This window comes from Phycodurus eques, chromosome 4, assembly GCF_024500275.1.
Source record: "Phycodurus eques isolate BA_2022a chromosome 4, UOR_Pequ_1.1, whole genome shotgun sequence".
In the NCBI taxonomy this organism is placed as follows: domain Eukaryota; kingdom Metazoa; phylum Chordata; class Actinopteri; order Syngnathiformes; family Syngnathidae; genus Phycodurus; species Phycodurus eques.
This window is the reverse complement of record NC_084528.1, coordinates 6,536,139-6,551,362: the sequence shown is the minus strand read 5'-3', so window position 1 is coordinate 6,551,362 and position 15,224 is coordinate 6,536,139. Positions and strand designations below refer to the sequence as shown.

General features: G+C 41.9%; 1 protein-coding gene across 1 annotated transcript in view; it reads left to right on the top strand.

Moving 5' to 3' along the window:
* The window catches only part of zfpm2a (zinc finger protein, FOG family member 2a), a 141,496-nt gene that overhangs the window by 40,925 nt on the left and 85,347 nt on the right, over positions 1-15,224 (top strand). Inside the window, exon 3 of the mRNA XM_061675517.1 lies at positions 4,370-4,471. Within this exon, the coding sequence (XP_061531501.1) occupies positions 4,370-4,471 (102 nt within the window). The remainder of the gene's footprint in view (positions 1-4,369; positions 4,472-15,224) is intronic.

Below are 15,224 nucleotides of genomic sequence, written 5' to 3'. Positions count from 1 at the left end.
GACACGCAAAGTGGCAGAATCAGCGATGACACTTTTCACAGGATTCTGAATCTCGAGCAGTGCACCCGGAAGGTCTTCTTGGCTCTTTTGCCACAGCTGCTAGTGCCCAGAATGGCGATTGTGGAATTTTAATGCACAGTTGATGCAAGAGAATATGGGGAAATGCTAATTTGCGGTGCGATAAGATGAATCAAGTCATCCCTTTAGCCCCATTTGACTCAGTGGAGGAAATTAATCATTAATGTTTGTTAAGTATGACAATCTAACTGGGCCAGATCTACATGCTCAGAGACGGAGGCAGAGCGAGATAAAGACCCAGGCTGCAGACAAGGGGGAAAACTGCCAGATTCTGTAATGATGGGAATTTATTGGCATTTAAAGAGACAGTGGCAGAGAATTTCACTAATAGCCTCCCTCCATTGGAGTGGTCTCACTGCCACACATTGAACACAATTTCAACCTATTTTCCTGACTGCAGAGAAATCTTAGAGCTATGCTTGACTTTGAAGAAAAAGGTGGCTTTACAAGAAAATATAATCTGTTGCTGCATAATATCCATCATCTACTAAATATGCATTGTCAACTGACTACCATTACTACTTGGAAGGTAACCCCCATAACATCACATTCTGGACCGTATTGAGGATGACTCCGTTTTTGGGATGGCTTTAAATAGGGGGCACTAGATCAAAGTACCAAAAGTTGAATTTCACTAACATAGAATGAAGGACAATCATGCATGAAGACTTTAAAATGCTTATATTTAATATTGCTGAAATTGTGCCCTGTCCCTAGCCTCAGTGGTCAGGATTAGAGGGCTCTGAGCTCCTTCAGCTCCCACACATGGATTGACATTTTCAAGGGCTTCCTTAGCAGAAACAATGCTAAAAGGCACAGAAAAAGCCAATACGACTTTGTTGCTACCTTGCTCGAGGAATTGTTTGTGTAAATTGCCTATAAGCTTATTGACCTGAATGTGTGTCTCACTGTGTGTGACTGTGATTTGGCTTGAGTGCTGTCCTTTGATAAAGCGGTGATAGGGCTGATGTGAACAGCTCACTGGGTCCTCCCTCATGCATGCCCGCCAACCCTGCAACCGTCAGGCCACTTGGTTCCCCATCCTTTCTGTTCTAGTTAGCCCTCTCTCACTCAGCCTCAAGTATCTCTGCTTGAGTCTGCGGGGAATGGAACCTAAGCCAAATGTAAATTATGATGAAGGCGATAATAGTAGAAGATAATCACTGACAATTTTTCTCCCTTGAGAAGGCTTCAGTGGGTCTCAGTTCGAATAATGAAACCAGACTTTATGACTTCGTGTAGACCTCTGTGAATAAAACTTAGCACCTCAATAAATCTATTCCAATACATCAGAGGTTACAATACCATAAAATGATATTTCTGCCTATTTCTGGCTACTGTGCTGTAAGCAAAGGACTGCTGCCACAGCACTTCCTCCCTCTGCTGCGCTTTTTCTTCATGACATTTGTGCAGGAAACTTCATCAAAGCCCTATGACATTGTTCCCTGCGAGGCTGCCTGGACGATTGTGTTTAAAATGCATTGCAAACTGTGCTCGATAGAAAGCACAAAATCCTTAATCACTCCTTAATTAAGAAATCATCTTGTAGCTTCATTTCCCAGGCTGTAATTAAACACACATTTAGTTACAGGGCTTACCATGTTCGCCTGAGATCAAGGTAGTGCCTTTAATGTTATCTCGTCAGCTTTTTTTTTTCTTCTTCTTCTTAAATTCCGCTCCATTGGAAGGAACTGTTGATATGGGCCTTTTGTTATCCCCCTCATAATAGGAGCCCAGTATGCAAAAGAGGTTCTCCAGTCCCAACAATAAATAGTGAGGAATTCAGTTTAGTGGGCTCTCTGTTACCATACAGGGAGGGTTAAGAAGTAGGCGGAGAGAGATTCTTGCCCAAGTAGACACTCACATAAACAAACCTGGGTCGTAATGACCTCATGTGCTGGAAGTAGGACATATCTGAAGACTTCAGTGCAATATTACTTTTCTCTCTTTAACATCTACTCAAGTAGGAGGATGACAGCTGATCCTTCTGGCAGTGTTTGCCTCCTTCTTTGAACTGAACCATGTCAAAAAGTATAAACAAATGTGTATAGGTGTGTGTGTGTGTGTTTCTGCTTGATGGGAAGATAAACTTCACCAAGGATGGACAGTGTTGTCTTGTGTCAGCTGTCATTTGAAAAGTGATAATGAACACCTCCACATGCCACTATGGGGGAAATGAGTAGTTGTGCCATAAACACATATGCATTGATGTTTTCCTATATCAAAATGATAGTTTTTTTCATACCTTGAGCCATGGTGCTGAAATGTAAATCACACCAGTGTGTGACGTGCAGTATTGATGCTGTACGTGTGGCTGTTCAAAAATTACTGCATCAATTGATGTCCTGTAAGGAGATATGCAGCAACTGTGGGTGTGCTTGAAACATTTGCATCACAATGATGGGAGCCAACAATGAACATACACAATTTCATAGCATTATCCGATTTTGAAAACAGTTTTAATTCATATAAAAGCAAAGAACAACTTTCAAGGCTTTGAAAGACGCACTATCTGATAAGCTATATAGTTATTTATTTTAGCACCTTCTGCTTTGTTGATTTGTAGTAAACACACACATCGTTTGTTCTATAATATTATTATTTCAAGTACTGTCTTTTTTCCCCCCAATCGATTTGCAGCGACTATTTCTTTATATTGAAAAAAAAACATTTGTGGCGGCCCGGTTCAGAGTTTTTAGCACACCCGTTCAACGTTCTGAAGTCGGGGGTTAAAATCCTAGCTGCGGCCTTTCAGTGTGGAATTTGTATGCTCTCCCCATGCTTGGGTTGGTTTTCTCCGGGTACTCTGGCATTCTCCCACGTTCCAAATCCCAGCTGCCTTTCACTCAGTCAGCTGGGATAGGTTCCACCTCACCCGTGGCCCTATTGAGGATAAGCAGTACAGAAAATGGATGGATGGATGGAAGAAAAACAAGTGTGGTTTAATGCTCAAAACTGTCAATTTATATTTGTTCTTTGGGATTGAGACACTCTGGTGGGAAAAGTGGAACAACATTTTTATGTTTACTGTTAACAAAAACATTTATTTTGAGGCTAACGCTCAGTCCGGCACATTATATATATTTAAAGCATACTAATAGGGGAATTCACAAAGTACTAATTTATGTGCCCATAAACATTGAGTATAAACTGGGCTTACTGCAGGCAACCAAAGGCCTCTTTATACTCCAGCACTCGCACGGCCGACAGCGCCCGCATTGCATCACGTGATCGACGAATTGGCCCGCGCACATGGCAAAAAATGTTGCTGCGCGTAGAATGCCGCGGAGATAATCTCCTCCCCTTTAGTGAGGCAGAGTACTGTCTGCCTCACCTTGTGCTTTTTTTATCTGCAGTTTTTATGCAATCAGCAAAACTAAATATGTAGAACTCAAATATTAAATACATTAGCCTAAATATGGAAAATTTGAGTGCATATTAAAAGATCTGAAAACATTGGAGACTTGAAGAGCGACAGAAACAGCCACTTGCCAATTACAAGCCTTCTCAACTCAGTTAGCGAGGGATTAAACAATCTGAGGTGAGGTCAAGGTGCTCGCTGCCACAGTTCGACTGTTGCTCATGTACTTGAATGGGAAATGTGTTAATTCAGTAATTTTGAGTATGAAATTATGGAGAAAATCAATGTAAAGCACAGACCAGAGAACTGTAATTGAAAATTTCATGTAATCTTTTTTTTTTGTTTACTCTTCATGTTGTAGGGCTTTACCTCACCTGCTTCTCCTGACCACACATCCTTATAACTAAGCATGCAAATATTTTCATCCAGTGTTGCTCACCAAATAGTCTCATCACTGCCACTGCTGTGCATTTGGAGGCGGCTATTTAACAAGGACTTTAAGCACTTACTTCCTGGCGTGAGATACCCAAATATCCCTAAACACGGTCTGTCTGAATCCAAACACTGCAAATCAGACCTACATCCTATAACACACATTCTAGCTTGCTCCACAATAGATCAAACAGTAATAAATAGCCACCTCTCCCCCACACATGCTTTGCTTCCTGTTCAATGGCACTTCCTCCTTTTCCTGCAAGAACACATGGGAAAGCCTTTTACATAAAAGTGTGCAGTTGCACCTTGTGAGCTCACTGCTAATATGCTAATGTGCAGACACACACACACACACAAATACTCAGTCACATCATATCAGGTTGTTATTGTACAGTTTCTGGCAAACACACACATGATCTTTGGGGTGTTTTTAAGCTGCACTGCTCAGTTTGTATTAGTTGTATGAATTCTGTTAGATTTTTCCCCTTCTTTCAGGAGAGGAGGATGGCAACCGCGAAGCAGGAGAGCCAGAGGTGGACAGCCAGGCTGAGAAGACAAGGCATACTTCAGTGGGGCCGGATGAATGGGATGGCCCAAGTAAGCAAAGCATTCACACAAGCACTCCTAGAAAAACCTTTCGGGCCATCCAAGTTATTAATAACTTGTAATGTATTTCATACTCAGTATATAGTGAATAGAATGCCAGTAAGTAGAATTGGGTAAAGATGATTGGGCTTGTAAACATTATGTCTTCGATGCCATGGTGGCTAAAACTGTCAGAAGTTTGCAACCAATGCAACAAGATCCGGAGACAACATTGAGTTATAATTTACCTGCATGAACAGCATTTTTTTAGTCTTTAGTCTTTAGTAAGTTTCGTTCGAGATCCCTAAAAGCCAGAGGGTGTGTCTAACTATAAAGGTATGTGTTTTTTAAGTGTAACTTCATCAAAGTGTTGGGGAATACATTGAACAGCCTGCATAGCAACTGCTGAAGACTCATAACATGATTCCATTTAATATACAAAATGACCTCAATAATGTATTGCAGGTACAGACGTTTGCCAAACCAGAGAGTGACAGAAAAAAAAAAAGAATAGTGTGAGAGAGAAAAAGTGGATTTGGGCAAGTTGTGCTTTGCTCTATCAAAGCCCCCTGGGGTGTGTATTTTATACTGACAGTGAATCAGCGTTATCACACCTATCAGATAATGCATTTATCATTAAATTTCACATTTGCATTTAAATCTGGGGAAGGAAATGAGCATTGCTGGCTAAAGATAAGAGTGCTGGGATGACAGCAATAAACCGTCACTGTGATCAGTCAGGAGACAGGACTGAGGGGGTCAGCTGAGAACTATAGGGGCCATTACAAAAAGAAGGCATCACATGCAGAGAAAAGACAGTTTGGGCCAAGAAATGCTGAGCTTTTAAATATGACTTTGAAAAGGAGGAATGGATGTACAGTAGCATGGTCAGATGCATGACTGACTGTAATTATTGCTTGCCTTCTACTTACCCGTCAGAATGGGACTTAGAGGATGAGAAACACACAGCTCGACTGGCAGCAGAGACACGCAGGACTTAGTCTCTTGCATACACTCCACAGTTGAACTGCGGAGGAGGTTGTGTGTGTTGCCCATTTCGTGTTTTACTCAAGCGCAGCCTGAGTGTTACTCAGCTATCAAGCGGTCTTTGGTTTGTCGACTTCCACACAGTGCCCTAATCTCTGCTGTATTACATCCTGAAAAAATAGCTGTGTCCAGCTCTTATACACCCTGCTTGCTCTAGCATCATCTTGACAGCAAGGCTTGCAAAAGAATCCTGTTTAAATCAATATGTTGCCACAAATACCAAGCTTATGCCACCATATTAGCGTGTGACCCTGTCTTTCCTCTGCTTTCTCATTGGGCAGCACAGAGTAGGCAGAAATTAATCTTGCAGCATAATAATGCCATTCACTCTGCCATCAAGGCTGCCATGAAAGGTCATTTCCCTTTTTAATTTTTCCCATTGTACTGCAAAAGTCAGATGGGCTTGTTATAATTTGAATAAAGAGGCAAATCAGACAATCAGATAGGGCCATTTGAAAAGACATGACTTCCTGTTCAAAGTGATTAAAAGCAAATTTATTTAGTTTGTGACTGTCTACCTTTTAATCGCTAGAAATGTTGAGATAGCTCCACAATGAAAAAGTTCTTTGTTAGTGAGTGGCTTAAGCTAAAGCAGGTGTGATTATGATCACCCACAGATATTTTTCCTCACCCCACGTGTGCGTGTGAATAGGATGTGTAATGGCCGCTCCATAAAAAGAGAGACAAGCCTTTTAATGAGGCGGGTTAACTCAGAACATGCCCACCTGCTTTGGTGATTCGATTGAAACACCTCTGTACACTTTCCCTTTTGCTGAGTAACAACAAAAGCCTACATCCTGTAATTGAACATTTCTTCTTTTTTTTGTCACTGCTTTTCATCTCCACTGAGCACATATCAAGTGACTGTCCATGATTGGCCTTTGTTCTCTGATTGGTTCTCAGTCTGCAGCAGCAGAAAACCATGCACGATGACTCAATATTAATCTGATCGCTGTCTCTGTTGTTCTGAGTGCCGAGTCTCTGATGTGGAACACCCAGCGAGGTGCCTTTCTCTCCCCTTGTCTTTACAAGTATGTCCTTAAGCAAATCTGCGCGCTGATCTTCTGTCTCGTGTTCATTTCTTGTCATGGCATTTTTGCAATCAGCCGCTGATTCGGGAGATAGCGTGCCATGCTAGTCTTGTAATTTTCATGGACAAGTGGCGATAGGGATCTGTCTTGGTGTCTCTCATCCCCCTTCACTTGCTCTCCTCTAGGCTAATTGGGAAAGGCGTGTTTCAACTCGCAAACTTTGCTAATGAACTTGTTCCCGGCCTTATTTAAGTGCTCGTGTATGTAAACCACACCCCCTTTACAATGCCATAGGAAGATTGTGAGAGCAGTAGTTCCGAAATTTTTCTGCCTGTGTATGCATTTACTCTCACAAAATTTGGGAATCATCATTCGGCATCAGCAAAATCTACGAGAACTAAATTCAGTGAATAGCAACGGTTTGTCTCTGCACGTTTCTTTTGCTTTTTCTTTCACCTTTTTATACCTTACTACACTGAGAAATAAGTGGAAAAACAGTTCATGTGTCTGACCTGGCGTCTCTGAATTTGAGGCTATTCCAGTTGACTTTGGGTGAGAGGTGAACTGCACTCTGGACTTGTCAATCACAGGGCACATATAGTGACATACAACTACTCACGCTAATATTGACACCGTCGGTGAGTGGGAACCTAACCTACCCTACTCCTAATAGAGAATAAGGGGACATTAAAGCAACTAATGTGAATTAAGGGGTAAAGGTTCCCTCTTGCAATGCAATGAGGAAAAAAACTTAACAAAAAAACAGTACTCATATGTCAGGGAGTAGGAATTGTGATTTGTGAATAGGCAATGCATCTCTATAGTGCCATTACCTGTGGTGACGGTCATAAAAAAGAAATAATCAAAAATACAAGCCTTTTGCGGTGTTTGGAAAGAAATAAAAAAAGAATGGAATCCACAGTGAAGAAGTCACAGGAGTTAGTTGAATTGGACATTGTAATGACGATCGCAGTCACACTGCAATCTTCCCAGTGAGCAGCAGCAAGAAGTAAGTAACTATCTAACTATGAGTAACTATCATCTTCTGAGAAGTCAGAGCACTGGGCAAAGACACAGGTTTTTTTGTTTTTGTTTTTGTTTTTGTTTTGCAGTGTGCTAACCCTAAATCGCTGCTGTGCACAGCACCTTGCTTTGCCAGTGAGCAATAATATCGTGACAAATCAATACTTATGCTCATTTGATAGTATCAGTTCATGCAATACCTATACGTGGATAAATGGACTGACTACTTTCATTTAAGCTGCTTCCGTAGAAATCTGTTACTGTGTCTTGTTGCCATGCAAGAAGGTGTAGCAGGAGCAAAGTGTGACAGAATGGAACAGGAGCAATGTGGCCATTTTGTCCAAAAACAGTTTCTGTTGGCTGTTCCCGACGGCCAGCATGGCCCTCCTTGCTCAGCTCCTGCTGCCAGTTGGCCATTGGCCAAGGGGTCAGCCAATGGAATCTACCTAACAGCCCCCCCCCCCCCCCCCCCCACACACACACACACAGAAAACAACACAAATTGAAGATCCATTGTCACCCACCCAATTCCTTCCATTTTCAAGACATCAAAGATGCACATGCTGAAAACACAGCTTTACTCAGATATAAAAAGTCTCATTGGTGACTCCATCCAACCCAGAAGACTCTGTGGCCAATCCCCTTTCTGCACACCCCCACTCCCTGCACACCTCCTAAAACATTTCAGGTTTAATGCACATATGTCATACGAGGAGAACAGGAGGACCAGATGGCCACGATACTTTGGCAGGTGGCTTAACAAATGTTTGTGGTTGCCCGTGCAGCTATTTATGCCATGGCGAAACAAAGACAGGCAAATATTTGCTAAAGGGCCTTTTGTTGTAATTCAAAGTGATCACTAGTATAACCCAATGGATGAAACCTTAGCTCATCAATCAGTCAGATGAACTTTGAATTCCCTTAGTACATGTAGAGAAACCTCTTACTTCTGTTGAAATAATGGAAAAGACAGAGTTCTGGCTTCAATTTAATGGATTGCAAAGACTGTAATGACTACTCAAGGTTGCTTGTCCAGTTCCAGTTGTATTTCTTTTTCTTCATGCTGCATTTGATGAACATGGAGCCACGCCCATGCCATCGTGGGCTTCATAATGTCCATTTTATCTAAACACAAATAAGCTCAGATGTCGTGTTTTTTTTTTCTTTTTTTCCTGAATATAAACTTATTATGGTCAACCAGAAAATGCAGTTTACATTCTAATTAGTGCTGTAATTGCTTTAATGTTGAATGTAAATATAGCCACTGACTGTTGAATTATGAGGCCAGCAAGGGCCAAGGACGAGGTAGATTTCCGCTAACAACTTGACGATATGTATGGTCTTTCCAATTTGACATGTGAAACTCCAAGTGAAATCGGTGCAGATGATAAAGAGCAAAACGCATTGCGATTCTTACACAGCAAGGTTGCTCATTCACTTTCCAACTTGGCACTTAATGCTTTTCGAAAGTCCGGGTGCAGTCATGGGAGAGAGGGATACACCAAAATGAAGGGAGAGAGACAAACGGAGCACCCAGATGCAGATTAGGCTGCAGAAGATGAGGGTGTAAAAGGGATTTAATGGTAGGATGGATTAGAGAAATCCTTGTAACAATGTTAAATAATTATGGTTCCAGTCGAGATCAAAGCACCATTGATTGAACCCCTCAAGCCTTCAGCATACGGCGTCTTAGAAAGCAAAGATTGGTAAACTAGTGCACAGACCACTCTGGCTGCTCCACTTAAATTGGATTGGAAATATTAGGATATAGATGAATCCTTCAGGAGGCTTTCGCAAAGCTTTTGTCACCAGAAATGTAGCTTGGGAACTGTATGAAAGGTTTGATAGTGTACTGTCTCGACAGAATCATAAGACGAGGGTGTCACAGCTGTCTCGTCTGATACCTAAGCGTTTTAAGTAGACTTATAGACACACTTGACTGTTATATCAGCAAACTAGAAACTTTCTTTGCACGACGCCACCATACCCTACCCCCTACCCCACATCACCCCCCACCCTCCACCCTATTTCCCAGCACCACCGCCGTCTTGTAATCAAGAAATTTGGATGTGCATCACAGCAAGTTTGTCTGGGAAGAGAAAGGTTTTATCTTGTACTTAAAGGGTTTTTATTCAAACATCTTTTGACAAGTCTCAGAAAAGTTGAATGGCGCAGATTTCCGATGCTTATTATGAAAGTCCATCATCAGCTTCTCTCAAACTTGCTCTGTTGAGAGATTGAAAACAAGTCGCCATCAAAGTGAAACATCCTTTCACAAATATTCTCAACATGTATTTGTTGTTGAAGGCATCACCTGTGTGAGAAATAGCCCTCATTTACCACAGCCACACATAGACACATTCACGATGTGTGATTATAATGATGAAATATGCAACAAGAGATTAGACAAATCACTGTACTCCTGTGCTGCATCGTCTTAATGCAAATTTAGTCACTGATCCGCAATACTAAGAGGCTTTATGGAGGAACTTCATGGTTGTTAGTTATATAATCTAAAATAGGACATAATGTAATCAATGTTCTTATCATCTAAGGAAGATGTCACCACATTCAGTTCTAGTTTTATACAGATGTGTGGGATGTAGCCCAGTAAGAATGCCTTTCAAAAGATAATTCAGTCCCAACCATTTTGTCTGTATATCAACTGAAATTATGTCCACTTAGAAGACAAAACTCACAATGCTATCTTTTTTGCTGTGATTCCACATGAGCAATTCTACAGAATCCAGATAGAAAACGATGGTTGTCACTAAATATGAAGCTGACTTAGAACGTGGCTGGTGGTGCAGTTTCTGCCCCGGGGGCCAGTCACCAATTGCGTCTTTCTTTTAACTCTTTGAATGTGGTTGTTCTGCAATGCGCACCCTTGCAGGCACATTCAAGAGGTATCATTATAATTGGTTGAATACTTGATGTGTGTATTTAGTATTAACATGGAGACAGTGCAATCTGTGAGAGGGGAAATAATACTGGGTAAACTCTGGATTGCTCAACTGAAAATGACTTGGTTGTGGAAATGTTCTTTTTTTTTTGGAGGGCCTTTTAAAAGAATGGATTGGGGTGACTGTTGTTTTTAGTTATTTTTCATGCATGAATTTGCAGGGCTTTTCTTCTGTTGAGATATTTCCATAATGTAAGTCACAATACTATATTCACAATATTTGACTATAAGACTGAAAGACAGTCCCATTCAGTGCAGTCAATAACCCCCTCCCCCCCCCCCCCCCCCCCCCCCCCTGAGGCCACATCTATTTGATGCCCATGCCCATGGACATGATGGGTGTTGATATCATTGGGTGCCCTTTAATGTGAAGGGTGATGCACAGCAAAGCCCCCTCAGTGGTCAATGTTCTTGTTTTTTCTGTTCTAGGATGGAAGAGGCGGAAACAACTTGTCAAGGGGAATTAAAATACATAATAATTGTATGTGATAATAATAATCAGAAGTTCATAAAAAATGCATGTTCCTCCCTGATTGCGCCAGTGTTGCAGTATTCAATTATGGAGTTTTCATTGGCATATTAATCATCTTTTCAACAAACAAGCCACTGTTAATTAAAGCAAAGCATGGATAAAGACGTGTTGCCGGATCATCACTCCGTTTATCACCATGTAGAGACCCGCAGTTAAGTAAATTCAGGCTTTGCGATGAATTTCAATCGTTCTTCGTGTGTGTGTGGTTAACCATTTGTTTCTTGTCGTCTTTTGAACGTAGTGATGTTTCACACTAGTTTGTGTATGCGTGACTGTCCAAAGCATGTAAGCGTACATACCTTGAATTCATGATGTAGTCTGTAATCGTCTTTTTTCCCCATACTTCTCAAATGCTAATGTTTTGAAATAGCGTCATTCAGACTATTCAGATTATATATTTGTGGATTTTGATTCCAGTGGGTAAAGGAAGCTGGCAGAGCCATATGACATCTCTGTACACAGAGCACATATCTTTCTTTCCCCCTGTCTCCTTTAGTGACTTTTTTCTGTTGCTTCCGTGCCTTGCTCATTGATGGAAGGGGATGGAGATTATTCAAGATCTGGGCTTCTCTAATCATAACTCCCTTCCTGTACGGTCATTCAGCACAAGTGAGAAAATGTCTCGGTGACGATAGCAGTCAGGCAGCCATGTAAGTATTTAGGTTCTGCTGGTAGAAAGAAAAACTCAAGGCATCTGTAAAAGCGTATCGCCTGTCCGTGTCCCACACTGTGAAGCAACATTATCAGCTCAAGCCGTTCATCCACTTGGTGAAGTGGAGGGCCGGTCGCCCCTTAACTTAAACATAAGATCTTTGTGGTTTGAAGCACTTGGCTGCTCAGCACCCAGTGTGGATCTGGAAGCAACTCCAGTGTTGCGTTTGTCCGTCAGAAAAATCACACCTTGTGGTAAAGTTACTGCTATGTCAGTTTGAATCCAAATGCACTCAAACAGACTGTCGCGCTGGACCGACCCCTCCTCCCGATTCACCCTTTTGCAGAAAAAAAGAGAGATGGTTGCAAAAGGAGAATAGAGGAGAAGAGAAAGGAAGATGGAGTTGGAGATGGAGGAATGAAAGCGAGGGACGGGGCAGAAAAGTCAAAAACCTCCACATAACAATACCAGAGAAAAATCAGAACATTTTCCACCGAAAGATGGACCATTTCCAAATCCTTGTGCCCTATCAGACAAATTAAAGTAAATCAAGCATGAAATGAAGCAGAAGAGCCCGGAGATAAGGCTCCTTTAAGTCGTTTACAGATTAGGACAGAGAGAGAGAGAGGTGCATCTGGTCTCTGGCAGTGAAGGAGGCTAGTTTCTCATTTCACAATAGCAGCCTGTGTATAGGATTACTCTCCCCTGTCACTGACATGAGGAGCAGTGAGGGAAAAGATGTCCACAAAATGTGTCTAAATATGTCCCAGTGGAAAGGTTTTGGAGCACAAACATCTCAGTGTTGGCCTGATGTGACATCTGATAAGTAAACATGTTGGCGTTTGACCCTGTGTATCATCATTGACTTGTTTGTTCTGTTTGCCGCCTCTTCACCTTTTCTTTTGCTCAAGTGGCTTCATCGTCGTGCGGCTTAAAATTCAAATGAATTACAGATTGGCTGAGCAGCGTCATGTGATTGTATGGCTGTCAACTTCTATGCTAAGCACGCCTCAGACCAGGTTTGGGGGAGGCAAAAAAGAGGAGGTGTTGCACAAATTATAGCCACAAATGTAATTTTTCTTTTTTTAGACGTTGCATGGCTCTGTCAACGGCAATGCTTAATTTGTACACCATTCTTCATTTCCTGTTTAATATCAACAGATTAATTGCTGGTTTATTTCAGTACTCGCAAATAATCAAAACCTAATTATGGCGCAAGTTGCTCATGGGTGAATTTTTACAGTATACAAACACACACAGGCAGGCGCGCGCACACATCGCTGCATGCACACAAACCGGGACGAGCAGGGACTAAATAACTCCCTGACGCTCTCTTTCTCTCTCACACACGTGTGCACCCACACAAGGCGAGGTTGCGCTGCTCTTTGCGCTCGAGCTGGATTTTGTTTCACTCCCTCCGTGTATCTTTTCTAGGAGTGATGAGAGGTTGGCTCGACTACGGTGCTCAGCTCGCTCTGAGAGTGAGGGGAGCTGGCCTGTCACGGGGTAACTGCACTCCAAAGCTGCGACCTTGACCTTCCGAGCCCAAGTCTTAGATTTAGCTCCTTTATCACACTATCTCCAGGCATTTAAAAATACTCCTGAAACTCAATGATTTAACCCGCTTTTACGCTGTTCACATCAAAACTGGATGAAAAAAAGCTTAATCCATCTTATCTGTTGGCTGTCAAACTGCTTCTGCTAAAACCTACTCACAAAAGACAACTAGGTCACCCAAGGAAAAAAAAGAAAAAAAAAACAGAATTCCACGTTACCCAGGGGAAGTTGCAGCCTGGTAATTGACTTGGGAGGAGATTCAGGACCACTTAAAATAGTCAGATTCTGAATTAACCACAGAATATTATATGCAGCGTTAGCTACAGTCTCAAAATAAAGGTAGATCATAGCACCGTTAGGTCAGGATTGTCATTTGGGTTCTTGAAGTTTAATGCAGCGGTTCCCAAACTTTCTTGCATCGGACCAGTAAGACACATAACAATAATTCCACAGGCTGGTGTGTGTGTGCGCGCAAGTCTCTGTGTGTTTATGCATGTGTTTTGTTCTTTAGGGTGGTTATGCCTTTATCGTCCACGCATAGAAAAACACAATATACAATATTTCATGATGCTGTATATTATTTATCATAATGTAACTATACCAGTAACAAATATATCTTAATGTATGCACAATAGTTCATATTAACAGTGTTATGTTTAAGCACTTCATGATTTGGACTTTTTAACATCATTACATGTTATATACAATGGACTGCAAATGTTAAATATTCCTCTGGGTGTACTGTTAAAAGTAAAATTATTGGAATTGGATTGGATAAATAACAAAACATCCAATGAAGACCAGCTGAGGGGAACATAATAATAGAATGTAAATGTGTGTTTCAACGTATCAAAATATTCAAATATGCAAGCACAATGTACAATAACGACGGTCAAATCATTAATCTACATTTCTGATGCTCTATATATCTAATAAGTAATTTGTGGTCTGTTTTTATGAAATACGTGGTGTTAAACATTTTTTCATTGCTCCTGAAAAAAACAGCGATGATATGTTGACTGCAATATAACACACTGTGATGCAGAATCCATGCATGACTGTCCCATCTGGAGATGACGGGATACAAAAATGACACCCGGAGCCAGTGATGAACACTCTCGCAGAATCGCTGTTGTCATATAGCATGGTTTCCCTCTTTCATACATCCAAATCAGTCGCCTTTCGTCGTAATTCGCCGTTTTGAACTCAAAATAGCCCATTTACGTGAATCGTATAGATCCGATGAGGTTTTCTAGGGGAGCGGGGCAACGGCGTCACTGTCGCTGTCGTCATCGGCTTTTTCGTACTCCTTGAATGCTGGCAGCGAGATCCATCACAGATGTAATTCCTGAATATTACTCTGCGGCGGACTAATATGCGAGCGCATTGGCCTGAGGTTCTGCCTGTGCGCTCGGGACCTGCTTTAGATAAATCACAGGAGTTGACGAGACCAAAAAAAAAAAAACACTTCCGCCGCTTCTGTTGCTAAGAAGTAACGGTACTTTTACTCTGTTACAATGATCTAAATGTCGCTCGCTACTTTTATTTATCATCCATCCATCCATCTATTTTCTTTTACTGCTTATCCTCAATCGGGTCGCGGGCTGCTGGAGCCTATCCCAGCTATCTTCGGGCGGGAGGCGGGTTACACCCTGATTGCCAATCGCAGGGCACATAGAAACAAACAACCATTCGCACCCACATTCACACCTACAGGCAATTTAGAGTCTTCAATCAACCTACCACGCATGCTTTTTGGATGTGGGAGGAAACTGGAGTGCCCAGAGAAAACCCACCCAGGCACGGGGAGAACATGCAAACTCCACACAGGCGGGGCCGGGATTTGAACCCTGGTCCCCAGAAATTAGGCAGATGTGCTAACCAGTCGGTCAATTATTGCTCATTTATCAACTATTTAGTGCGCGAGACTACGACTTCGACTTCCGCATTGGGCGCTGTTT